This window comes from Nilaparvata lugens, chromosome X (genome assembly GCF_014356525.2).
Source record: "Nilaparvata lugens isolate BPH chromosome X, ASM1435652v1, whole genome shotgun sequence".
In the NCBI taxonomy this organism is placed as follows: Eukaryota; Metazoa; Arthropoda; class Insecta; order Hemiptera; family Delphacidae; genus Nilaparvata; species Nilaparvata lugens.
In genome coordinates, this window is record NC_052518.1 from 9,247,549 (window position 1) to 9,274,628 (window position 27,080).

Consider the following 27,080-nt stretch of genomic DNA (forward strand, 5'->3'; position numbering starts at 1 on the left):
ATTTAATGTTGCAGAGAATGGAACTCTTGTCGTTATGGAGTTATAGTAAACACTAAACAGCTTTAGTGTTTACAAGTTTGTTTTTCTTCAATGGTTCCAATTTTTTTTAAATAACTCGAAAGTATTAGTTACAAGTGGTAATTGAGTAGAATATTACTTATCAATTTATTAATTCAAGTCATCTTGATTCAAAATTTATAGTTTTCATGTTTATTTTGGACTAAAATTTAATAAAAATTGTACACGTGAAATTCTAACCTTATCTTGGACTTTGTCACCTATAAATTTGGAAGAAAATAGCACAAGGACTACCTTATTATTTTATCTTCTATAATGTTATTGCATTAGTGTCATTTGCATTGTAAATGAATGAATAACATTGCTCTGTTTTTATGTTTGAATAGGCATAACTCAGTCATTTTTGAATAATTATATCAATTTGATTTTTTTTAAATTGTTCTTTATAGTCTCCTTTATTGAGGAAAAATGATATCTCAAATTTGATTTTTTGAGACAACTGGTCCCTATTTGCTTTCCACATCACAAATTTATTTTACTAGGATAATTTGACAGTATGTTTATTGGGAATCTTATTCGAACTAAAAACTACTTCTCTGTTGCTTGTAAATTTTGCTCCCCCATTTTGAATCCAACTTAATTTTTTTAATGGGAAAGTGGTCATGCGATACGTTACCGATACGTCTTTACCGTCAAAAACCTGAAGGTTAAGCGGCTTATTGACAGGGAATGTAGAGATGGCACGTTGCATGCGGCCTATACACATTGAGCTCAACAAGAAGTGTAGGTAACAGTGGTTGAGACAGCAGTGTCTTGTCTAGGTTTAGTTGAAGAAAAAATATTATTCTTTACTGCTCCAATTCAAATTTATCAGTTGAAATGAAATAAATTATTCAGTGCAGTACCCTTTTATAATTATTATAAGTATCTAAATTTGAAAATTTACTTTGTGAAAATATTTAAGGACTGAAAATTTTGTGAAGTGAACAACTACAAGACTCAACCTATTTCGGACTATGTGTAACCTTATATAAATTTGGGAGAGAAATAGCACAAGGCTACCTTATTTTTTCTCTCCCTATCATGTCGATGATTTATTGTATGAATGAATAAAGAATAATATTTTATTAGTGCATAACATGAGAGTCGCTTTTAAATAAAGCGGAATATAGACTGCCGTCACGTTATTTGCGGCACGGACATGCCTCTTCAATGTGCCGCCCACGGTGGGCCGTCCACTGGAACCGTTTTCGTCCGAACTAGCATCGGCCGAAAAGTACCGAACTTGTCCGAACGATCCCCCAACAAAGAAAGGAATAGATGCTCGTCCATTGCAACCGGTTCATACGGCCGTGCACGGCCGTCTCCTGCCGATCAATTTTTCGATCCGAATTGAATGGGATTTTCCGGCTCTATCCGGCCGAACTAACTAGTCGAGCTGAGACAGCAACTAGAGTTCCTAACCTAAAATTGTTCAACAGTCTTGTTTGTTTTTGTTTTTTTGAAGTTGCTCTGTGTCATAAAGATGTTTTACAAGTATTGTTCTATTTCAATGACGGCTGAAAATTCAACATATCATCATACTCTATAATTGTGTAATAGCGTTCATCCTCAAATAACCCTCCAAAGTCACCAAACAATATCATTTTAAGTTTTTAAGAATTCTAAATTCTTCTACTTTTGTTGATATTTAGTTGATAAATGAATATTTAATAATTATTTTGTATCATGATATGAATAAATATCAGTGAATTTAAACAGTTATTTGAATGTGTTAGGGAAATTATGAGTTAGCCTATTTTGTTTTATTAAAAAAAGTAAGAGAAAAAACTGAATGCAAGTGGAAAAATGTAGAAAATTCTACTGATGTGGAATTAGAAAGTAGAAATAATTTTGTTATAATATATTGATATTGTGACTATGGAATGTGATAAATAAATATATAATTGATAATTAGTAGGTATTTTCAAGTAATATAATCTCATCTAAATCCATTCGATGGATGAAATTAAGTAAACACACAAAGAAGAATCACTTACCTTGCCACTTCACTTTCTGGCATCCAGCCAACTACTTTAAAAAAAAAATTCTGAACTGGACCGACGAAAACAGTTCCAATGGACGAACGTATTCGGCGGAGTTGATGGCCGGCAGATTCGACCGATCCAACGGCCGAACGGATCGGTTGAATACGGTTCCAGTGGACGGTTACCCTACATTCCCTGTCTAAATGGGTACTTGCCGCTACATTGGCCTGTGATTACCGGCGGCATGTAGAAACTAACCTGCTTTGTTTTCACGTGCCGGCATCTACGGATGAATTGCGACCAGCTGGCCAATGAAAAAATCATGCAATCCCGATTTCACCCTATCGTCTGTAGAGGGCCATGTGGCGCACTGTCCAATTATAGAAATAAGAAAATGAAGATTGTCATAAAAACTACGATTTCCCGCTTCGGAAAACCGATTTTCTGACTCCAGCTGTTCAAAGTCTAGAACTTACCGGAAACCGGCCCTAAGTGTACAGTCAATAAGTGTACATATCAATTCAACAATAGCAGTAAGAGTTTCTAATCTAAGAGAATTAGTTTTTAAATAAAGAGAATTCTCTAAAATTTTCTTTTTCATTTTTCTAGTGGTATGAGAAAATATGAAAATATTAGCTTATTAGTCTATAGACTAGATAGCTATAGTATTGATAAAAATAAATAAAATAAACAGCTTTTTAGTGGCTGTGTTTTCGACTTGAGTCCGCAGGCGAAAAATCGCTGTAATGGTGAACATCGTGGCGTTTGTGTACTCTTTCAGGTGAACTGTACTCAAACACTGTTCTCCTAACAGTTGTATGGAACATGTGCAACATGTTATATCGAACACGTTAGTGGCCAGCCTATCATACTTTCAAATATTCACATTTTAATAACATTTATAATTAGAATCTCTACTTTTGTCTTCATGCTACTTGCTACATGCATATTAATTATAATAAATTGTGTTTGTTATCTTACACTTTTACAACAGTACTCACGATTTTATTGCTTGTCGGACGCGTTTCGTGGTACTTAGCCACATCTTCAGCATACAAGGAGTAGGTAGATACGTCCTTGATAATTTAAAATTTGATTCATATTTTTCAGTGCTGGTGTTGGTAGAACTGGAACGCTTGTCGCACTTGACTCGCTGTTACAGCAACTCGCGGCTGAAAACCAAGTCGCCATCTTCAATACGGTCTGCGATCTTCGACACCAGCGCAATTTCCTTGTCCAGTCCTTGGTAAGCACAGAGTCACATTTTATTATCTATTTATTTCATTTATACATTGATAGATACAATAATAATCATTCTCAACTATGATTGATTGGGAAAGCAACAACAGGCTTATTATCATGATTACAATTATTATATGATGATTATCCTGATGTGGGTTGGTGGGAATATTCCCAGTGGGAAGGAACTTAAAACTTGAGAATATTTACCTGGCCAAGACATTTTGGGAATTTGTGAAATTGCTTTAAAATAGTTCAAAGTGATCGATTTCAGTGAAATTTGACATGATAATCAATAAATCATCCATTCATAGTGTAAATAGCTTACACATTGCACAAATGCATATGATTTGGCTAGAATTTACTTTGAGTTTGAGTATAAACCAGTGATCACTTATATCGATATTAAAATATCACTGGCTACTCAAACTCTAACTCGATATTAAAACATTGATATTATCAAGTTTGGTCAGTTAGTATTGAGTATCGATACTGAAATTCGATATTGTCTATTTAAATGGTTCACTCACTGTAAAGAGCCCCCTTCTACTTTTGTTCTATATTTTGAATTTTTGGGTTTAAATTATTGTAAAAATACTGTATAAATACTGTTTGAGAATAAACCAGTGATCACTTATATCGATATTAAAATATCACTAGTTACTCAAACTCTAACTCGATATTAAAACATTGATATTATCAAGTTTGGTCAGTTAGTATTGAGTATCGATACTAAAATTCTATATTGTCGATTTTAATTGTTCAATCAATGTAAAGTGCCCCCTTCTATTTTTGTTTTATTCTTTGAATTTTTGGGTTTAAATTATTGTATAAATACTGTTTGAGTATAAACCAGTGATCACTTACATCGATATTAAAATATCATTGGTTACTCAACCCCTAACTCGATATTAGAACATTGATATTATCAAGTTTGGTCAGTTAGTATTGAGTATCGATACTGAAATTCGATATTGTCGATTTAAATGGTTCACTCAATGTAAAGTGCCCCTTTCTACTTTTGTTCTATATTTTGAATTTTTGGGTTTAAATTATTGTAGGCTTATTTTTCTACAAAGTAATAGATTCTTTATCATAGGTGGTTTAGTCATGAGAAAGGTTTGGATTTGCAGAAGTGTGAGGGGATTGCATTCTGCGCATGCGCTTCATTTCTCTCAATCTGTTTCACAGTAGCTAACCTGACAAATCTTCACTAGCTGAGCTTTTTCTGGTGACTGAACAATCAATACCAGACATTTTTACATTTTATAGAGTTACTAATGATGAATTGATCAAATATGATTGTTTAGAGATATTGTTTTCGCTATGACTTGAAAAAGAGATGGACATTTCCTTAATGTATTCAAAATCCATCATCAGTAGTCATATTAAATTACTGATGTAGATATTTTGTTTATGAATGTGATTTTTTGTAAAATGATGAATTTCAAACTCATTAATTAATTATTATTATTCAGCGTATGGCAGTTTTGTTAAAATTAAGAAAATTTCACACTATAAGTTGTGCACGTCAAGGGTTGAAATGTACTGTAGTGCCTGGGGACTGGCTACAGTGAAGTTGTTAGCATCACCCAGGTGGGCACGTCTCTCAATTCAAATATGATGTGGTGCACTGTCTGCTCCATCGCCCCACAGTCACATAGTGGGGGAGTCTGCAAGTCCCCATTTGAAAAATTATGCATTACATCTCCCACGTTTAGACCGAATTCTATTAAGCGCCACCCAGATGCGCCGGGGAAGTTCAAACCCATTAATTAATTGATACTAATAATTGATTTTGAAAAATTAATGAATGAATTCATGTTTCATTGTCTATAAAAAATTATTCATTTATTTTCGCTTTGAAGATTATGGAATAATTTCAAGGTAACCTGTCTGCTTTGTAAGTCTGCCAATATATGAACTCTCCCCATAAGATTCAATTCTTCAGCACAGCATGGAAGAATCAATTGGAGAGTATGGTTTCACAGAAGATCGATTACATTGAAAACATTCTTTCATATGAATAATTTTAAGTACTTAGTTCAATCATTGTTGGAATATTAAGATGATAATTTTCGGTTGCAGAAACAATACATATTTGTGTATCGAGCTCTTCTTGAGGTTGCCCAGTTTGGTGATACAGAATTGAAGGCATCCAAGTTGAAAGCATCTGTCGAGAAATTGAAGCAGCTTGAAAATGGAAAGGAGAAGTCGAAACTTGAGGAAGAATTCGAGGTAGGTATCCCGTTCTATTATTTTTTCTTATTTTCAGTTCTGTCAAAATTCTGTTGCATATTCTGACCTTAATTATCGGCAGATTTCTATTTTCTAGATAGAATTCTAACCTTGATTATTCAACTCTATTGAAAATACAAATTATACGGTGGATATAACACTGTTATCTATGAATGATGTAACCTGGCTATCTGGGAATAGTCTATCATTAAATGTGGTCAAAACTAAATTTCTCCAGTTTCTAACAAAAAATAAGTCGCCCTTTCCAATATCCATATCTGTAAATGGTAGGCACATCAGTGAATCAGCTACGTCTAAATTTCTGGGAGTTACTATTGATAAGCATTTCTCTTGGATTCCTCATATCACTGAAGTGTGCAGTAGACTTAGTAAAGTGTGCTTCTCACTGAGAATATTAAAGTCACTGTTATATAAAGAATATTTCATTACTGTTTATCATGGCTGTTCTGCATCGATGATGATTTATGCAATGGAAGCTTGGGGGTTCTCATCCCATTCCAATGAGGTGTTCAAGATACAAGAGCGTGCTATCCGAATTATAGAAGGCCTTCCAGTATATCATATATGTAGAGGGACTTTTAGCATACTTGGAATTATGACATTTTAAGGTCTTCTCATTTATCGGTCTGTTATATATATATAAGAAGGAATAATGATCGTTTTGCAACTGTAGGAGCTAGTCACCATTATTCTACAAGACATGGTACCATTTTGTTACTTCCCAGACATCGTCTTGCCTTGTCTGGAGGGTATATAAATGTCACTGGTATTAAAATATACAATAAATTACCAGATAGTTTAAAGTCGATTGATAATGATACTTTGTTAAAAAAAAAATTGATAAGTTTGTTGTAGAAAGAGAGTTTTACTCATTGATTTTTTGTCTGACTGACTTTTTCTGACCTTTTTTATGTTGATAAAATTGCATTTCTTGCTATTGTATTTAAACAGAAACAAAGAATTTGAATTGCATTTCTTAGTAAATATTATAAATCATTTACTTTTTTGGCATTGCAAGATGGAATGCATTTCGCTTTCGTTCCTGATGAGGAACATTGTCATTCTCAATGAATATGAATAATGATGGAAAACAACGTTGATTAATTAGTTACGTTATAAAACAAGTCATTAAACAGTGGAGTCAGTCTCTCATAAAACATGAAATATATTACCAGTCTCGAAAAAATAAAATATATCTCTAGAAGTAAAAGATAATAATATCTTATGCTTGTCGAATTATTCCAAATTATAAGGTTTATTGTCTAGAGTTAGGCTCAACTCACACTTACGCGACTCAAGTCGAGAAGAGACTGCGACTCAAGTCTCTTCTCGAGAAGAGACTGCGACTCAAGTCTCTTCTCGACGCAGCATGTGTTTTCCAGTTGACTCTAGTCTCCGCGACCTCACGACTGTGAGACTGAGTCGAGCGTCGATTCGACAATCATGTTGGTCGAGCCTCGACTTTAGTTGCGTAGTACCTTAGACCATTTATAGAATAGACACGCTGGGAAGCCTAGCCTCTGAAGCCAACATCTAACTGCCAAATCCGCCCACCTTGACGTCACAACCAAGCTAACAACAATGCATTGAATAACAACAATGTAAGTTAAACACCACAAACACCTACACAACAAACTTTTGTGACGTCAAGGTGGGCGGATTTGGCAGTTAGATGTTGGCTTCATCGACTTTCAGTATGAATATACAATGTGCCGCGTCTAATCTATAACTGGTCTAAGCGTAGTACCATACATTTTTAATGAAAGTGAGGTTATGTTTTATGAAAGTGATGTTTTATCATTTTAGATAAGACAGTAATAAGAACTAGATAAGATAATATATTCATGATAATTATTATTATAAAATTTGTTACTTGCTAAGTAGTGACGAATTAGATCTTATATTTTTAATAAAGTAAGGTTAGAAAATGGAGTAGCATGGAACTGAAGTAGTGGCGATGAGCAAGAAAGTCGTAAGGTCGAGAGACTGGAGTCGTACGATTTCAGTCGAGGTAGTGTGAGTTGAGCCTAAGTATAAGACGTAGAACAAAGTTTCATTAATAAATGAGGTAAACTACAATCTAATATACCTATTACTTATATAGTTGCTAAGACAAGTAAATAAAAGAGTATTCACTTCTCGTTTCTCACTCAGTAAGAACCTGATTCAATCCATTGATAACTCTGAATTATTAATGATACTGGAAAACAATAAGCTATTTTGTTGTGAATTGATAACTCTGAATTATTTATGATACTGGAAAACAATAGGCTATTTTTGTTGTGAAATTAGCTCAAATAGAAATTAGTCAGTATTTTTTCATTTAACAACATTAGTAATGGAGTACTTTTTGAACAGATTTCTGTTAGAAATTAATGGATAATTTTAGTGAAGAGTATTATTCAGTATCACGATGGTTCAATTTCAGAAAATCTGTCGTGTAGTGGAAGAGAGAAAATCGAATAGCGTTGGAAGTGGTGAAGAAAACTGCCTGAAAAATAGAAGTGAGCTGGTGATTCCCTATGACAGAAACCGTGTCATACTAACGCCTGTTCTAACCAGAGATCACTCCACCTACATTAATGCTTCTTTTATTGAGGTGAGTTGAATATGAAAATATCCTCATATATAAGAAGACTGCTGCAAAAATTCTGAGGCCGCAATACTCGGTTAATTTACATGCGGTTTACACCAAAACAAAGGTTAGCGTTTCTATATTGTTATCTACAACCTAATTGTTTACTACGTACTACAGTAGAACTCCAATTATCGGAATTAATGGGGACCGGGACCCATTCGGATAATCGGAGTTTTTTTTAAATTGCTATTGGAGAGAAAAAAACCCACGTTTTTATATTGCACTATTTTTTATTGAGTTATGAAAGAAACATGATATTTCCACATGTTTTAAATATAAATAAAATGCACTTATGTACAAGGGAAGGACAATAGTGAGCGAACGCGCAAACTCTGGCATCGCAGGGGGAAGAATATAGCGCACTTAGACTATTTTTGGACAATTTTTTTCTGAAAGCGATTCGGATAGTCAAAGTTCGGATAATTGGAGTTCTACTGTACTTGTGATATTTTATATTTAGCCTAGTGGTATTTCAACTCTTTTATTGTGTTTGAATAAAATGTATACTATGTACAGGGTGATTATAAAAGGACTTTACAACTTTGAATGCACATAAATATTTATTGAAATTACTTACAGAATTGAGAAAGGTGTAATTTTGTTACAAAACAATTCAAGTTTAAAGTGTGTGTTATGGTTTGATGTGACAGCCGTTAGAATTGCGACATACATCCCACCGATAATCGATTTCTTGCCACACTTGTACCAGCATATCAGGCGTAATTTGTGCAACCGCAGCGATCCGAATGTGATCCGATTTCAGAGATCATTAAGATTGTCTGGTAGAGGCGGAACCTTATCCTTAATGAAACCCCACAGGAAGAAATCCATCGGTGCTAAATCCGGTGAGCGAGGTGGCCATGCAATTGGCCCTGAATGGTAAATTCAGCGAAGTTGAAAGCAATTGTCTAGAAAATCCCGAACTTCTTCGTCGAAATGAGCTGGTGCACCGCCATGCTGAAAGTAAAAGGGCACTTGTTCATCTTGTTCACCTTCTCATTTCCATGGAGAAGTTTGGGATTTTCTAGACATTTTTCCTGTAACTTTCTTCCTGTGGCGTTTCATTAAGGATAAGGTTTATGTTTCGCCTCTACCAGACAATCTTAATGACCTCCGAAATCTGATCACATTCGGATCGCTGCGGTTGCACGATTGTGGCAAGAAATCGATTATCTGTGGGATGTATGTCGCATTACCAACGACTGACATCGAACCAAAATAACAGCCACGCCTCAAACTTGAAGTGATTTATAACAAAATGACACCTTTCTCAATTCGGTAAGTAATTTCAATAAATATTTATGTGCTTTCAAAGTTGTAAAGTCCTTTTATAATCACTCTGTGTAAAGGAAGGAGTTGACTTATACATAAAAAATATTTTTTACGGGGAACGAAATACATTTTTGACGCATCATTACGTCTGATATACTGAACTGAGTAACTTGAAATTTCGTATAAAGATTCGTAATTTACCGAGGATTGTAATAGGCCCATTTTAATAACCATTTATAGTTTTGATAATTAAAATAAATTCATTTAGTATTTGTTACACAAAGTTTACGTTAGATAAAATACTAATAAATAGTTTTTCTATCGTGGATTAGTACAGAGTTGTTGATACTTTTAATATCAGCATCGTACTATAAAATAAAACTGAATTAAATCTATTTTTGCTTTCTACAGACACTTGCGGGGCACGGATTACACCTGTTCGTATATAATAACTCAATATTCTTATGTAATTCCTGATGTCTTACATGAACGTTATTGTTTTCCTACTGAAATTTTACTCCTCTGTTTGTTTTACTCTGTTGATTTGAAGGCTTGTGAATTTTGTACGATTTTCAAGATCTGAATATCATTGATAATTTGCAATTCTTGTCTATTTTGAATAACGTTTTTTCAAGGTATAATATTTTCATGAAACTTTTCTTGAAAGTTACATTTTGAGGAGTGTTCATAGGCATTTTATGAATATTTACAATCGACAATGGCACTTGGAGAGTTGAAACTTGTCGTGTTGTGATAAAATAAAAGGGCATTTAATACACTTTTTTATGTATTTGAACACGACATGCAGTCGATTATTAAGTAAATATTAAAAACTTTTACTTACTGATGACTGGAGTACTTTCAATCGTCTAGCGATCATTTTCAACAGTTCACAGATCAGTTTCACTGTTGAAAATGATCGCTAGACGATTGAAAGTACTCCAGTCATCAGTAAGTAAAAGTTTTTAATATTTACTTAATAATCGACTGCATGTCGTGTTCAAATACATGAAAAAGTGTGTTTATACAAAGCAGCTCGGAATGGATCAAGAAACCATCACGGTATTTAATATATTTTATTGTGTTTCATTATTTCAATGATTATTAGTTGTGAGTTTAACACAATCAAGACTCGCGTTTTGAGTGGAATACCAATCAATTAATATTTATCATCTCTCAACTTCACAGGGCTACGACAATTCAGAATCGTTCATTATCACTCAAGATCCTTTGGATTGTACATACGCTGATTTCTGGAGAATGGTTTGCGAGCAGAATATATCAACTCTTGTTATGTTATCGGATGTAAGTGTACTTTTCATACTGTTTTCTAAATTTATTCCCTCTATTTTAGCCTAGAATCCTCATTGGAATAATATTAGTAGATAGTAATAATATTGGTTGAACTGTTTACTAACTCATAAATTTACCATAATAAATCCTCCCTGGTTAAGCTATATTTTCCAAATCAAGTATATTAGTTATTAAAGAACTTATTCCAGAAACTTGAACCAAGTATTCTGTAACAAATCAGATTGATAATGGTGTAACAACAAAAACTATTCTCTTACTTATTTTTGAATAAATAATATTGGTTGTGACAATTCCTATAGTGAGGTCCACGTTGTAATGGCAGTGTTTGATTAGCAATGGTATTGCTATCCTTGTCTATCATTCAACATAGCGGATAGCGCTATCTCTCTCTCGCTTTGCTCTGTTGCAAGGTTGGCTTTTAACAGTGTAGAATTAATAAATAATTAACAAAATATTTCATCTTAATTATGAAAATATTGAAAAATATAATATCTTGCTTAATAAAATGATTATTTTGAACGAGAATGAACAATTAATATTACATCAATAAACCTGTATCAGCTACCATCAAGAAGGCATTGACAAGTCAGTGAGGATCAGCAACGTTGTAAGATATCTCCCATCTTTCTCCACTGCCATTATAACGTGAACCTCACTTTAGTTGTTTTATCAAATTACAAGAACATTTATGGAAAAGTTATTACTAGCAGAAATATTTTGTTCTCTGCAATACAACTTTAAAATTCTTGAAAAACAATGATGTAGGTCATAGCATATATTTAAGTGAGCAATAGCATTACAATTCTACATTTTCCAGTGTTTTTTACTATCTTTCTGTTGTTGTGTATACGTTTCCAGTCTCAATAGCTTTCCTAATTGTAACTCGAACATTTTGTGGAAGACTTAGGGCCGTTTGCACAGTGTAAGTTTAAGCTAAAGCTTAAACCAAATCTGGATTTTTTTTGGTTTAAACTAAAATTCCGTTTGCACAGTATCAGTTTAAACTCTGTATTGAGTTTAAACTCTGGGAAAGTTTAAACCTCCAAAGCAGGAGGTTTAAACCAAATAATTTGGATTAACTTGACATCTGTAAAGATTTGATGGGGAAACAGCTGATAGTAAATTATTTTTCGACGGTTGTTTTTAATGCTTCTGTAGACGATAATTATTAATTTAGATTATAGTGAATCATTATTTGAATGTAAAAAAACTTATAATGGAGGAATTGATAGAAGTTTTTAATGCGATTGATAAAGATGACTGCAAGGAAATTTTTAAACTGAGAAAAATTGGGCAAAAACGAATGATTTAAATTTCTGGGGTAATAGAGAATTTTCTTAACGGTTTTGCTTGAGTAAAGCAACTGCCAATCCAGTACTTGATTAAATAAACCACTTGATAGAAAATAAGACAATTTTTCAACAGTGGTCTTTGATTAGGAAACATATTTTTAATAACACATAACTGAGATATTTCGCTTTCAAGAGATTTCTAATAAACGAGGAAGACCGTAGTAGATTTAAGCGTAACAAAATCGCTTTTTTAAAAACATTCCAAGATATATTTGTTGGTGCCTACTAAATATAAGTTTGTATCTAATAGTAATATAGCATTCATCATTTTTTGATCGCTTCTCACTTTTATTACTGTACAGCTTACGGCTCTGTGGATTTTGAACAAGGAAATAGTAGCTACTTAACCTCAATTTACTGATGGTTTGTAAACAAATAACAAATTTCCTGTAAAAATCAGCCTTCCTGACATTATAAACGATGACATTCTATTACCAACTTGACGATAAAATAGTTTAACTTAAACTGGATTAGTAAATGCACTGAGAAAACCGATTCAAGTTTAAACTTTCAGATTAACTTAAACTCGATTAACTTGATCGAGTTTAGCAATCTGTACTGTGCAAACGGCCCTAAGACGACAGAAGGATTAAGGCAGATTTCCACAGATATCAGTATCAGTGAATATGTCTGGTTCAGTGAAAATATAATTCCCATAAGGTTTAATGAGACTATTCATACTCGCTTGGCCGGAATGAGTGTGAACAGTCACACTAGAGCTCATGGGAATTATATTTTCACGTTCACGTTCACTGATTAAATTTGGATATTCTGAAATTTGACCACATTTTATTTCATTTGGTGAGAATCCATCTTTAATATTGTGCCCCACCCGGATTTCTAAATTCATATTATTTATTTAGTTAAACATCTGTTCAAATAATGAGATTGATTATGATAGAGGGTGGAATTTCTAAATTCATATTTCTTCAGCTAATAATCTGTTTAAATAATGTGAGTGATAATTGATTTGAATTGAGTTTATTTCGTAAAAATTATACATGATTGTAACATTTTAAACTGGGCACAGTAATGTATAAGTAAGTTATGCGTCTAAAAATCTTGATATGCTTTCATTTTTTAACAGCTTGGAGAGAGTGCTAAGAAATGCCCACGCTACTGGCCCGATGATGAAATACTTCATGACCATGTCAAGGTGAAATATATCCAAAGTGAAAGCTGTCCTTACTATACGAGGAGGGAGTTATGTGTTACAAATATAAAGGTAAATTGAAATTTGCGTGGTAGAAACTTATGATTTAGTTCGAAACGAACCATTGGTAGGATATTTTTCGTCTCTTATTGTGGGGAGAAAATTTAAATCATCAGAAATATATTTTGTAGTATGGAGAGAAAGTTTAAATCATTAGAAATACATTTTATAGATTTTATACATTTTATACTGTTTAGTTTTCTCTGATATAAACAAGATTTGTCACTTTGTTCAGTTTATGTGCAATTAGGTTTCTTCATATCTTATCAAGAAGGGCCAAGCCACACGAAGCATTTTTTTCAGAAGAGTCGGCAGGGCAGGAAGCTCTCCGATTGGCTGGTAATCAGCTAAAAAAAACGCTTCGTGTGGCTTGGCCCTAAGGATAAGGGAAGAAATATTATGATATTGCATTTGGCAATTGTTAATAAATGCATAATGATTATTAAACGATTATTAATACTTAAATCTTAATACTTAAATGATTATTTAATTCATTCATAATATTTTATTAGTTGATAGCGCATTAATTTGTATCTCATTCAATAATTTTAATAAGGACTTTGTAATTATGTTCATTTATTGAATAACTCGTATTTACGAAAGTAACATAATAGATTGAAACTCATATTACTATGCAATTGAATATTCACACTGCCTTTCAATAACTGAAAGTTTGGGGTACTTTTAATTGTAGTACGTTTCCACATACTAAAGACAATAATGGTCTCTCAATACCAATACAATGTATGACCAACTGTTTTTGTTACTTAGTTGAATGTTTGTACTTGTTATCAGACTGTAAACTAGATAATATCATAGAGAAACAATAGCATAAGTAGATATCCCATGGTATAGGGCGTTTATGTCGCAACTTTTACTGTTATCTATCTCAAGCTGATAGTCCACGTAGTTCTTTCCTGTGAAGTTTTATGACGCTGGTAGTCTCTCATATTGTGCCGTTCATACAATGTTACCCGGTCAAAACAGTAAAAATCGACGGTAATCGGCTTGAGATAACAGTAAAAGTTGCGACATAAACGCCCTATACTATGGGATATCTACTTACGCTATTGTTTCTCTATGATAATATCCACACAATGTCAATAAATCGGATAACCAACTGTTTTTCTTTTACTTTGTTAAATTATTTTATGAAATTGGGATAAAGAGAAGTTTTGGACTGCAGCCTGTTTCTTTGTCTTTTAGTTGATTGTGAATGATAAATAAATAAGTAAACAAATATTGTTTTTGAGGTTGAGACATTAGTCACATAATACTGATACTCTGAAGCATTTCTAACCTTGATACGCATTCACAGACTATAATGAATAGTTAATAGTCACAGAATCAATACAATGAATACAATATTGTTTTTGTTACCTTGTTAAATATTAGTACTTGTTTACAGAATGAAGACAAGGTCAAAGTCACATAATACTGAAACTCTGAATCACTTCTAATGTTGGTGCAAATGTTGATTGTCACAAAACCAATTCAATGAATGGCCAGCTAGTTTTGGTACTTTTGTTGGATGTTGTTACATCTTTTTAGACTGAAGACTGAATGATAATGGCTACACAGTTCCAGTAGGCCTGCAGGCCTACTATGTATAATCATCTGTTTTTGTTACTTTGTTGAATGCTGTTACATGCTTGCAGACTAAAGACTAGGGGCCGGTTTCCGAGCTTGGGATCTATACTGGACTTACAGAGTCCAGGACTAAAATAAGCTCTCGGGTCTAAATCGGCTGAGCCACGATTTTATCTTCTAAACTCCGGGGTCTATTAAGTTCTCGACTTATTTGCGTTCAGGACTTTAACGCAGTAAATATGAGGGAAATTCACAATATTTTGCTGTTGGATTGTTGGCATTATAACAAAACGAAAACAACTGATTGCAGCGGGATGATTCAAATGAGCATGCTCTCCAAACTATTTTGTAAAAATACGTTTCGATTTCTTTGTAGGTCTATTCAAAGCAGAACCTTTGAAAGGTGAATGAATAAACATTTCATTTTACGTTATGCTATTATTGATCATTGATCCTAACCAGTGATTTTGGAATAAAAATTTCATTAGGCTATTGAGTTTAAAAACGTATTTGTTAAAAAAAACTGGAATAGTAATTTATTATATGTATAATTTATTATAGTTATATTAATATGTTGAATATGACATTGATTAATAACATTCAGATGGGAATATAAATTCCAAGGCAATCCTTGTATTATTTTTCTTGAACATTTTTAGGCTATGTAACAGTCGTAAAATAAGGTTAGTTTTTTACGAATAATTCTGATACAATTTTATTCCAAAATAAACTTGCAAACTATAAATTATGAATTTAGATGGACTAATACAAATAATTTACATCTATTTGGCTTTTCATCTACTCCAAAACAATAACTGAGATGTGTTTGCTCAGTTAAGTCTAGAACTTAAATTAAATCCCTACCCCAGTCGAGGGTTTAAAATCACGCTGTATCAAGTCCTGGACTTAACGATTTTTGATAAATCCTTGACTCGGAAAGAGGCGAGAATCTAATTCAAGTCCTGGACATATAAACCCTTCACTCAGAAAGCGAAATTATAAACTCCAGGGTCTAACATGGTCTCTAAACTCCAGTCTATTCAAGTCCTCAACTACGTTAACGCTTTGACTCGGAAAGCCAATTTTCTGACTCCAGAGTTTAAAGCCAGTTAAAGTCTAGAACTTAGCTAAATCCCGAGCTCGGAAACCGGCCCTAGATAATGTCAATATGACGGATAACCTGTTTTTTAATTTGTTAAATATTATTACTTGTTTACAAAATGAGGTCAAGATAATAGTCCCACAATACTGAAACTAAAGCATTTCTAGGGCCGGTTTCCGTGCTCGGAATTTAGCTAAGTTCTAGACTTTAACTGGCTTTAAACTCTGGAGTCAGAAAATTGGCTTTCCGAGTCAGCGCGTTAACGTAGTCGAGGACTCAAATAGACCCTGGAGTTTAGAGATCACGTTAGATCTTAGAGTTTAGGAGTCAAATAGACCCTGGAGTTTAAAGATCACGTTAGAACTTGGAGTTTATAATTTCGCTTTCTGAGTAAAGGGCTTATAAGTCCAGTACTTGAATTAGATTCTCGCCTTTTTCCGAGTCAAGGATTTATCAAAAGTCGTCAAGTCCAGAACTTGAAGCAACGTGATTTTAAACCCTCGACTGAGGTCGGTTCTAAAATTAAGTTATGGACTTGAACTGAGCAAACACATCTCAGTTATTGGTTCGCAGTAGATGAATAGCCAAATTAATATCTTTGAATACGTAAATTATTTGGATTAGTTCATATAAATTCATAATTTATACTTTGCAAGTCTATTTTTAAATAATGTTTGATCAGAATTATGCGTAAAAAACTAACCTTATTTTACGACTGTGACATAACCTAAAAATGTTACAGAAAGATAACACAAGGATTGCCTTGTAGCCTTATTTTATCTTCCAATGTGAATGTTATTAATCAATGGCATATTCAACCTATCAATAATAATAATGAATATATATTAATAATAATTATCATTCCAGTATTTTTTAAACAAATACCGTACGTTTTCCAACTTAATAACCTACTAAAATTTTTATTCCAAAATCACTGGCAAAGATCAATGATCAATAATAGCATAACGTAAAATGAAATGTTTATTCATTCATGTTTCAAAGGTTTACAAATAAACCTAATTCATAAATTATATTGGTTCATCAATTATATTGTTATATTAATCATTAACCTATAAATTAATATATTAGGCCTATCGAGACATATTTTCACAAAATAGTTTTGAATAAGCCCGCTTCAATCAGCTGTCTCCATTGCCAAAATAACAATATAATATTGTGAATTTCCCTCATGTTGTTTACTGCGTTAAAGTCCTGGACTCAAATAAATCGAGAACTTGATAGACCCCGGAGTTTAGAAGATAAACCCGTGACTCAGAAAGTCAATTTAGACCAGAGTGCTTATTTCAGTTCTGGACTCTGTAAGTCCAGAACTTATAGATCCTGAGCTCGGAAACCGGCCCCTAACTTTACAATAATGAAAACATAATATTGATGTAGGCTAGCCCTACGTGGATTTATCATGTGAGCATGTTTGCCAAGGTGACTGTTTTAGTAACGAACGGTTACAAGTAAATAACTAGTAAGAGTTTCAAGTTAGAGTTTTAAGTTGGAGTTTTATGGAAGTTTTATGAGAGATGTTAAAAGATGATGTATTTTTTTTATCTTGTTAAATGTAAACTTTTAATGAATAAAGTGTTAATTACAAAATCACATTTACAACAATATTATACAGAGAGTTTGAAAAGTCACTGTGCACCAAGTATTTCATTTCTATAAATATAGTGCACAGTGACTTTCCGAACGCTCTATATAACATAATAAAAGTGGTTGACAATTTCAATTTGTGTCTTCAAAATTGCTTTTGTTACCTTGTTAATTGCTTTTACTTGTTTCCAGACTGACGACAAGATAATGGTCACACAATACCAGTACAATGGATGGCCAACCGTTGAGGGAGAGGTGCCAGAGGTTACCAGAGGTCTTCTAGAGCTGGTGGACCAGACTCAGGGTCACATAGGCGGCAATAATTCGGTGACTAACAGCTCTCCAGCCGAGGTGACAACTGCCCCGATTCTGGTGCATTGTCATTGCGGCTCTGATCGGTCGTCCATGTTTGTCGCTCTTAGCATTCTGGTGCAGCAACTGCGCATCGAGAGAAGAGTCGACATTTGCACAACTGTTCGAAAGCTCAGGTCTCAGAGACAGGGCATGATTCAAGCCTATGTGAGTATACTACTTATTAAGGGCCATTTGCACAGTGTAAGTTTAAGCTACAGCTTAAACCAAATCTGTTTTTTTTTTGTTTAAACTAAAATTCCGTTTGCACAGTATCAGTTTAAACTCTGTATTGAGTTTAAACTCTCGGAAAGTTTAAACCTCCAAAGCAGGAGCACAGAATAGGTACAGAATGGAAACTTGTAATCAATCGCCTATCTAACCAATGTTTTTTACATGACTCCAATACTAAACACGTCACGTGACCTTGGGAAGTACCAATCCTGGTCTTCTGATTGGCTCGTGGCAGTGAATGAGATCAATTGATCCGGATCATTAAAGTGATCCGTACCTACCATCAATACTATTATAATGCGGCGCTTCCTAAGAAGATGGCGGATTTTAGCGTCAGGGTACTAGCCAAGTTTCCATACTGTATGTATACTGTAACAGGAGGTTTAATCCAAATAATTTGGATTAACTTGACATCTGTAAAGATTTGATGGGGAAACAGCTGATAGTAAATTATTTTTGGACGGTTGTTTTTAATGCTTCTGTAGACGATAATCATTATTAGTTTAGGTTATAGTGAATCATTATTTGAATTAAAAAAATAATTATAATGGAGGAATTGATAGAAGTTTTTAATGCTATTGATAAAGATGACTGCGAAGAAATTTTGAAACTGAGAAAAGTTGGGCAAAAAACAAATAATTTTGAATTTCTGGGATAGATAATTTTTCAACGGTTTTGCTTGAGTACAGCAACTGCCAATTTAGTATTTTGATTGAATAAACCACTTGATAGAAATTAAGACAATTTTTAACAGTGGTCTTCGATTAGAAAACATGTTTTTAATAACACATTACTGATATATATTGTTTTTGAGAGATTTCTAATAAACGAGGAAGACCGTAGTAGATTCAAGCGTAACAAAATAACTTTTTTTATCTTACATTCTAAAATATATTTTCTGATGCCAACTAAACATAAGTTTTTAAAGAATATCTTGATCGCCTTTCACTTTTATAACCGTACCGTACAGCTTACAGCTCTGTGGATTTTGAACAAGAACAAGAAAATACTAAAATAGTAGCTACATAACCTCAATTTACTGATGGCTTGTAAACAAATAACAAATTTCCTGTAAAAATTACCCGTCCTGATATTATAAACGATGACATTCTATTACCAACTTAACGCTAAACTAGTTTAACTTAAACTGGATTGGTAAATGCACTGAGAAAACCGATTCAAGTTCAAACTTTCAGATTAACTTAAACTCGATTAACCTAATCGAGTTTAGCAATCTACACTGCAAACGGTCCTTAGAAATCAATTATTATAGAAATACAGTACGCGCTCCGTAGCTTTGCCTCCGTGACTTTGAAATGGCATGTAGGCAAGGTACGTTTTGCGGGTAATATTCAAGGCTTTGCAAAAACATCAGGCTTCAGAGACCCTAGATTTCTGGATGGAGGAAGCTCTGTAGGGGGAGCTCTTCCCTACACGCAGAGATTCTTCATGAATGAGAGAGTTGCAACGTATCACCAACAATGGAAAGAGCTTGTTGAACGAATCTCAGCTGATAGGCTGTGTAGGGAACCTATCTTATACATAAATATAGTTTTTGTGTTTTGTGCTATCTTTCAATAAAAGATGTTTCATAATCAAATAAACAACCATCAATTATCAATAACCCACCAATATTTTCGAAAAAGGTCAAAACATATGTAAAATTTGACCTTTGTTTGACTTATGTTTTGACCTTTTTCGAACATATTGGTGGGTTATTGATCATATCAATACAAGTTCATATCTTCAATGGTTATTGAAATTTTTTTTATGAATTGCACAATTAATTCAGTGGATCTAGTTCATTTCATGGCATATCCCAGAAATTATTGTGCTATCTCTATAACTATTGACCGAATTTATTTTGGTGACACTAATATTTACTGCAATAGTCAAATCTTGAAAATAAATTTGGAGTCCAGTGCTACAGGTTTCAAGTTCATATCTTCAATGGCTAATGAGGTATTGAAAAAAAGGTACAATTCAGTACATTACATGCCAAATTATTGAAATATCAATAAATAAAAAATCCAAGTACCCTTTATTAAAAAACATATTTACAAGATGTTTCTGTGTTTAAAAAAACATTTTTATTTCATTCTCTCATTTGAAAATGGAATTTATATGTTGTCAATAAACGTTTTATAATAAAGGATACTTGGATTTTTTATTTATTAATAGATAAGAGTATCCCTCAACAAAAAGTAAATAAATATTCTTGAAATATCTTGATAAGCATTGGATAGATATGTTTTTAGAGGCACCAATATGTTCTAAAATGGCTACCCAAATATTTTGATAAGTCGGCGCCCGTGTCAATCAATAATCGATCCTCCAATATAGTCTGACTGAAATCTAACCACTGAACCTCAGGTAAACTATTTCAAGATCTTCAGGTTTTTAATTTGTATTACTGGCTCGCACATACATATCTAACTTTTATTCTTTGTTGATTTCAGGCTCAGTATGAATTTTTGCATCGTGCCATTGTAAATTATGCAGATTTACATCACTTGAGTGATGAAGAGTCGAATTGTTCGTAGACCCCAGTCTTCAGGTATAACGCTCCACGAGCAATGCATTTTTATAAATACTTACAATAATAGTTATAATATTGTAATGTTACTCATAAAATTCATTACAAAATGATTATTTGTAAATTTATATTCATCTGTTTGACTATACATTCAGTGAATTTTCTATTGGAAAGTACAGTAAATGTAGTCATAAATTGTATATATAGAAAAGTAACTTTTTTTTAAATTTGCTATTATAACTATTTCAATTCAGTGTGTATCTTTTCACTGAAAATGAAGTGTATATTAGTTTATTTTTGGTTGTGACAAATTAAATTCTTGTGAGAAGTGTTCACCACAGAATTGCAAACCAATGAACCAATTTTATTGTTTTATGATGGGAAATAATTAGTATAAACAAATATTTTACTTTTAATCGTTTCCCATCATTTTTATGGTCACCAAAGACATTCTTATTTAAAAACCCTTCATCGTAATTATATTATGCACAACCTAGCTGACAAGAAGAAAACAGTTAGATCTGCTTGTTATAATAAAAAGTTTATTTTCAGGTTTATTACTTTCAAATTATATTCATGTTCATTCAGAAAACATAGAAACAGTTACACCATTCAGTTATCAATAGAAGGCTTATTAGAACATTTTCATGTTCTTGAAATAATTTTTGTGATATCTAAGTACGCATATATCTTCATTGGATTGTTTGACTTTGCTTTTAGTTTGAATAGTTTGAACATTATTATTTTATTTTAAGCTAACCTTTTTTTTAATCTGAATTGAATATTTTAGTATAATATGTATCAATGTATAGAAGATTACTGGTCACCAATACCTACATAATATCATGTAATGATTGGTTTTCTAGAGTAGAAGACGTATATAAGGACCTTGAATTTTATTTTAATTTCAAAAATCTATTATTATTTTGTAAATTAGTAAGACAATACTTTGTGCTCTACTTAAATACAATAGGGCAAATGAAAGAATTGAAATTGTGATTCTGTTTTAGATTATTTGATGCAGCTATTATTTCAAATAAGGTTTGTTATTGAAACTGAATATTTTTTATAACTTGTGATGCATTTGTTTCAACAACTTTGATGTGTCGAATTAATTCCAAGTTTTTCAGTATCAAGGATGATTAGTTTATTTTCTATTATTTGCTTTAGAAGATCATTTTTATACGTTTCGTTAAAATTAAACATAATTATTTTAGGAAGAGATCAAGCTAAAGATCTGAGAATATTATTGATTTTCCATTTTAGAAGTGATCATTTGAAGGTAATTCCAATAATTTATACGAATGCTATAACCGTTTGTATCTCGACTTCTACATCCCTATTCCATCAGCAGTTTTGGGACATTTTCCTTAAACATATAGGAAAATAGAGCTGAGATTGTGGAACTAAATATTTTATCCACCCATTCATTTCCTAAATTCATTTTCAATATTATATTAGCATTGAAACGATTCAACTTCATGTTAAATGTTTAGGTATTTATCACATCATTCCACATTTATTCATGACATCTTTCATTCAATAATCAATTATATTTCATTATTTTCCATAAGTCTCATATTAGAAGAGAATTTGTCTAAATACTTCGATAGATATCCTCCAGAAAGGAAAAGTGAATTTGATATATATAGATGTTCAAAGCATAACACATCAGACTCATGACGCTATATACATTCAGCTCTAATATATTTGTCTATTTTAATTTAGATTTTCGTAGTTGATATGATTACTAAAGAGTAATTTTTTATAGTGTAAGATGATTTTAACCGTTGTTATTTTGAGGTTTTGATTCAAGAATACGCAGTTTTTCTTTCCATCAACCGCATCTTCCCCAAGTCCAATAATTATTTATTGAATAAATATTATTTATTGACTTTTCATAACCATGTCCGATCCAACACTGAAAATATTACAACTTTCAAAATATGGGGTACGGTACTAAGTTTGAGTTTCTCATAGTTAGTTTCTCCAAAATTACATTTTTGATTCCTAGGCTTCATAATTTGTCATATTTATACAATTATTAGAAAAGTACACAATAATAAATACGATCACTAATGCGAGATTTTTATTAATATAGTTTTTATAAAGTATCATTACAATATCTTTGTCACTTTCTATTCTTATGCGTCAATTTTCTTACTTTCAAATATTTGTCAAATATTGATACCAATCCTGTTCACGAGGTGTTATATATTTCAGTAATATTCAAGTTATTTCAATATGTTCCCATTTAATCTTCATATCTGTAACCGATCAAAACTTACTTTGAAATATCTAAAAAATGTTATTTTATGAACTTTATTGCTTTTTTCAATCGGCATTCGGTGTGTTCAAAAAGTCATTAGGTCTAGTCATTATTCACTGCCAAAAATTTTCAAAAATTTTGCACCGTGAGAAACTACTACGTTAGAGAGGGACAGAAATACCTTGTGCAAGGTCATTTAATTTTTCCTCTACCACCAGGGTATTGTTCATTAATATTTAAATTGTTTCTTATAACATAAATCCCAGAAGCTCTCAGTCAAGTATCATTTGAGCCTCAAGATATATATTTGAATCTTCTATCAATATTTTCATGGCATTCGTTTATTTAAGCTTTAATACCTTTTAGAAACTTATGAAAGTGGCGGGGAAACAAATTGAATACCATAATCAAATGGAAGTGGTGAGGAATCAGTTTTAATAATTTTAGTTACTCATTATCTCCAATTTAAGATTAATTTATTCTCTAAGAAAAATATAGTTTTAGCATTTTAGTCTATTGGACGTATTTTAATGTAGTTTTTAAATCTTTGTATTTTTTTCTAAATTATTAGTTTACTCGACGTTTACTTTACACATTGAGTAATAAAATAATAATCACATCACATTATAAGATCTCGTTGATCTATTCTGACCTTTCACTGCTCTGAAATTTGTGGTTTATTATCACTATGAGTTGAATCATCACTCAAATTACCCCAGAATACCTAGAAATAAATCAGAATATGATTCCATGTGTTAAATTGATTGAGGCTTCGTTTTAAATGGGTTGGTTTTAATTCATCGTTGGTTTTAAACATAAAAACTGCTTTTAAACTGTTTTAACTAATTTATTTAACTACTAATATTTATTTTCAAGATATTGTTCTCAAAGAGGACGTCTTGAAAGTAGTTTTCATACTCATCAATCACAATCATAATGATTCAGCATGCCCCTAAAATTATTTCATTATCACCAATTGTTTTAGTTAATTTTATTGCATTTTTTGTATAATTTATTATAATTATACTTATTGACAATGATTCACAGACTATTAGTTATAACTTTGTTGTAGGTTATTGAAGAAGATCCTTGTTATTAATTTTTAAAACATGTCAATCCGATGATAACTTACCAGTAGAATGAGACTAGACTCGCATCAATGAAAGTATCGTTCAATTTATGTATTATTATTCAATTGTATTTTGTTTCAGTGTGTGTTTTTTATTTTTTAGTATTTTAAGAAATATTTTCAAGAGTATTCCATTCTTTTTGTTTGTGCTGTTCTCTTAGTATGTAGTACACAACTTTTTTCAAGACTTTTTAGTACGTTTTTACAAATGTACAAGTACAAATACTATTCCATTACCGTGCATTCCCTCTTACATAAAATCCAAACTATCAAAGAAGATGACATTCCTTTCCTCTGGAACTAGTTTTTAGCATTTGAACGCATTCAATTCACAACACTTCTATAATAATATAATCTTTGGTGTTGATTCGTATGTTTTAAAGTACCTATGTATTTCTTGAAACATTATTATGTTCCTAACATTCAATGTATTCTCTTTTTTATCTCTTTCCTGTATAGGGCTACTTGTAATATAAATATAAAGAAAATAAATAAAAATCTCAGTACCCTTTTTTTTTAATATTTTATCACAACATGTTTCGGTCATTTATGACATTTTCAAGTGATTTTTGATAGAATTTTTGAAAGATTCTATCAAAAATCACTTGAAAATGGCATAAATGACCGAAACATGTTGTGATAAAATATATAAAAAAAGGGTACTGAGATTTTTATTTATTTTCTTTATATTTAATGTATTCTCTTGTACATTTTTATTTCCAGGGGAAAAAACTTGTTCTATTTTGTTGAAGTGAGTTTTTATGCTTTAATTCCAATTGTAGTTCCAGAATATTTGATGATAAACCTATCCTATTTAATGGATATTTTTAATAACAATTTTATCACTAGTAAGTATAATTTTAATTCCAAATAGGACCATAGATTCAATCTACTACTTAATATATTATGACATCAGTGTTATTGAACATAATCTTTTTAATTATTTCAAGTAATATTTACAAACCATATTTTATCGATACTATTGATATAGAACATCATTCAATTAAATAAGTACATATATTAAACATTATTTTTTCACCTTTGGGAAACACTAATGATGGATTGTACTTACTGTGGTGCTAAAATCTGCTGGATAAATCGACGATTAAACCTAGATCAGACTAATCTGGGTTTGGTGCGAGAACGCGGTCCACAACCAGGACCAGAGTTGATTTTCGCTTGGTGCAATCCATCATTAAAAGAACCTCTAAATTATTTTTTGTTTTATACCCAAATGAGACTTGGGTATAAAGTCTTGTAAGTGAGTCTTTTCAAGACTCACTTGTGCCTCAAAAATCAATGTCTGGTCTAATTTTATTATTGAAACTTTTTATAAATTTCCTATTACAATTTAGCGTTGATATGAGACTGATTTTTTTTATGTACTGAATGACTAGTTTTGTCTCGCTCAAAATGATCAAATTATGTTCTATTTTAAGAGGTTGGATAAATAATAATTTTGAATTTTTTCTCTGAATAACGGTGTTTAGCATTTGTGCCAAATTTCTAGACGTTTAGCACTTACAAGATAGCATTGCTTTATTCGCTTGTAGAACAGAATCTTTTTTTATTATCTCATAATTACTTTATAAAACAATGTAATTTTCTATAATATATTACGGCATCAGTGTTATTGAAAATACCTTTTTAATGTATTAATTATTTCAAGTAAGCTCATAAAAATTATTTTTAACCAGGGTGGTCTCAGTCTCAGTAGTTCATACGTATTTAAAAAAAAAATAAAGATTAAAAATGTCCACTGTTAAAAAAATACAAAATTATTCTAGTATAGCTAGTACTATGAAGAATTATAGGTTACGATAATGAATAAACCTACACAGTTTAGGCCGTACATGAACGTAGTTGGGGTACACTGATCCAGACTATCAGAACGTAAAGAATCTTTAACTTTATAAAATATTATGAAAGTTTTACGAATCTTTATGAAACTTGTTGTGTAATTGTAAGGGTTCGTATATAACTTCTCATTACTGCAAAGATTTCTCTTTTATGAAGATGAGGCCAATTTGAGAATAATTTTCAACAACCAATTTTTGAGAAACTTTCTAAATTGAGCAACGAAAAATGGACAGTTTGTTCTCTGATCGACCACCCTGTACATATTATCCAATAAAACTTGAAGTGTTTTAATGCTCGTGTACATGGGTCAGTGCACGAATGGAATATTTTTATACAATTTACCCTGAACAAGATGTAGAATAGTATTACTATATAATGAGTGTAATGTCATGATAAACTTCTGTACAAAACTTTTAATAAAATACTTTGTATTGCTTTAAACTCATTTATATGCTTAGAAGAAACTCAATAGTTTTGTAAGTATCAATCTAATATCTAAGTACGTTCAGGAATTAACAAACAAGCTTAACCAGCTACCTTTTGTTTTCTAATATTATTACGAATTTGTAACTCTTGAAATGATTAAATATTTATACAAGTGTACCATGTTTGATGAAATCTCTTTATTTATTTTCCATCTATGAGTCACATTTATGTTAATCTATTATGAATCATAATTTATTATACTGGGTGACCCAGAATAACGGGAACTTTTAAAAACGCCATAAAACAAAAGTGGGAAGGGCAAAATGATTTTATTTAAACTAATGTAAAGTTCAAGACTTGCCGTTTGAGAATTATTAATAACATCTATCTTTTTTTAACAATTACTTCATTAAGATGGCTTCCTCCTGCATGAATACACTCTTTGAATCTGTGTTGAGATTCCTGAACGATTGCTGTAACAATTCAACTGGAATACTGTAAATTTCATTCTGAATTGTCTGTTATAATTCAACCACAGTTATTGGTCATGTTGTGCACACTTTTGATTTGAGATAGCTCCACAAATAGGAAATCGCAAGTGGACAGATTCATGTGACCAGGAAACACAACCTAATCGTGAGATTAC

At 31.9% G+C, this 27,080-nt stretch overlaps 1 protein-coding gene across 1 annotated transcript in view; it reads left to right on the forward strand.

Annotated features, from left to right (window-relative positions):
* The window catches only part of LOC111063103 (tyrosine-protein phosphatase 69D), a 77,266-nt gene extending 53,605 nt beyond the window's left edge, over positions 1–23,661 (forward strand). Inside the window, exons 21-27 of the mRNA XM_039442363.1 lie at positions 3,156–3,291; positions 5,373–5,522; positions 7,972–8,142; positions 10,642–10,758; positions 13,207–13,344; positions 17,822–18,148; positions 20,674–23,661. Coding sequence (XP_039298297.1) covers positions 3,156–3,291; positions 5,373–5,522; positions 7,972–8,142; positions 10,642–10,758; positions 13,207–13,344; positions 17,822–18,148; positions 20,674–20,757 — 1,123 coding nt within the window. The 3' untranslated portion in view covers positions 20,758–23,661. The remainder of the gene's footprint in view (positions 1–3,155; positions 3,292–5,372; positions 5,523–7,971; positions 8,143–10,641; positions 10,759–13,206; positions 13,345–17,821; positions 18,149–20,673) is intronic.
* Positions 23,662–27,080: the final 3,419 nt, after the last annotated feature.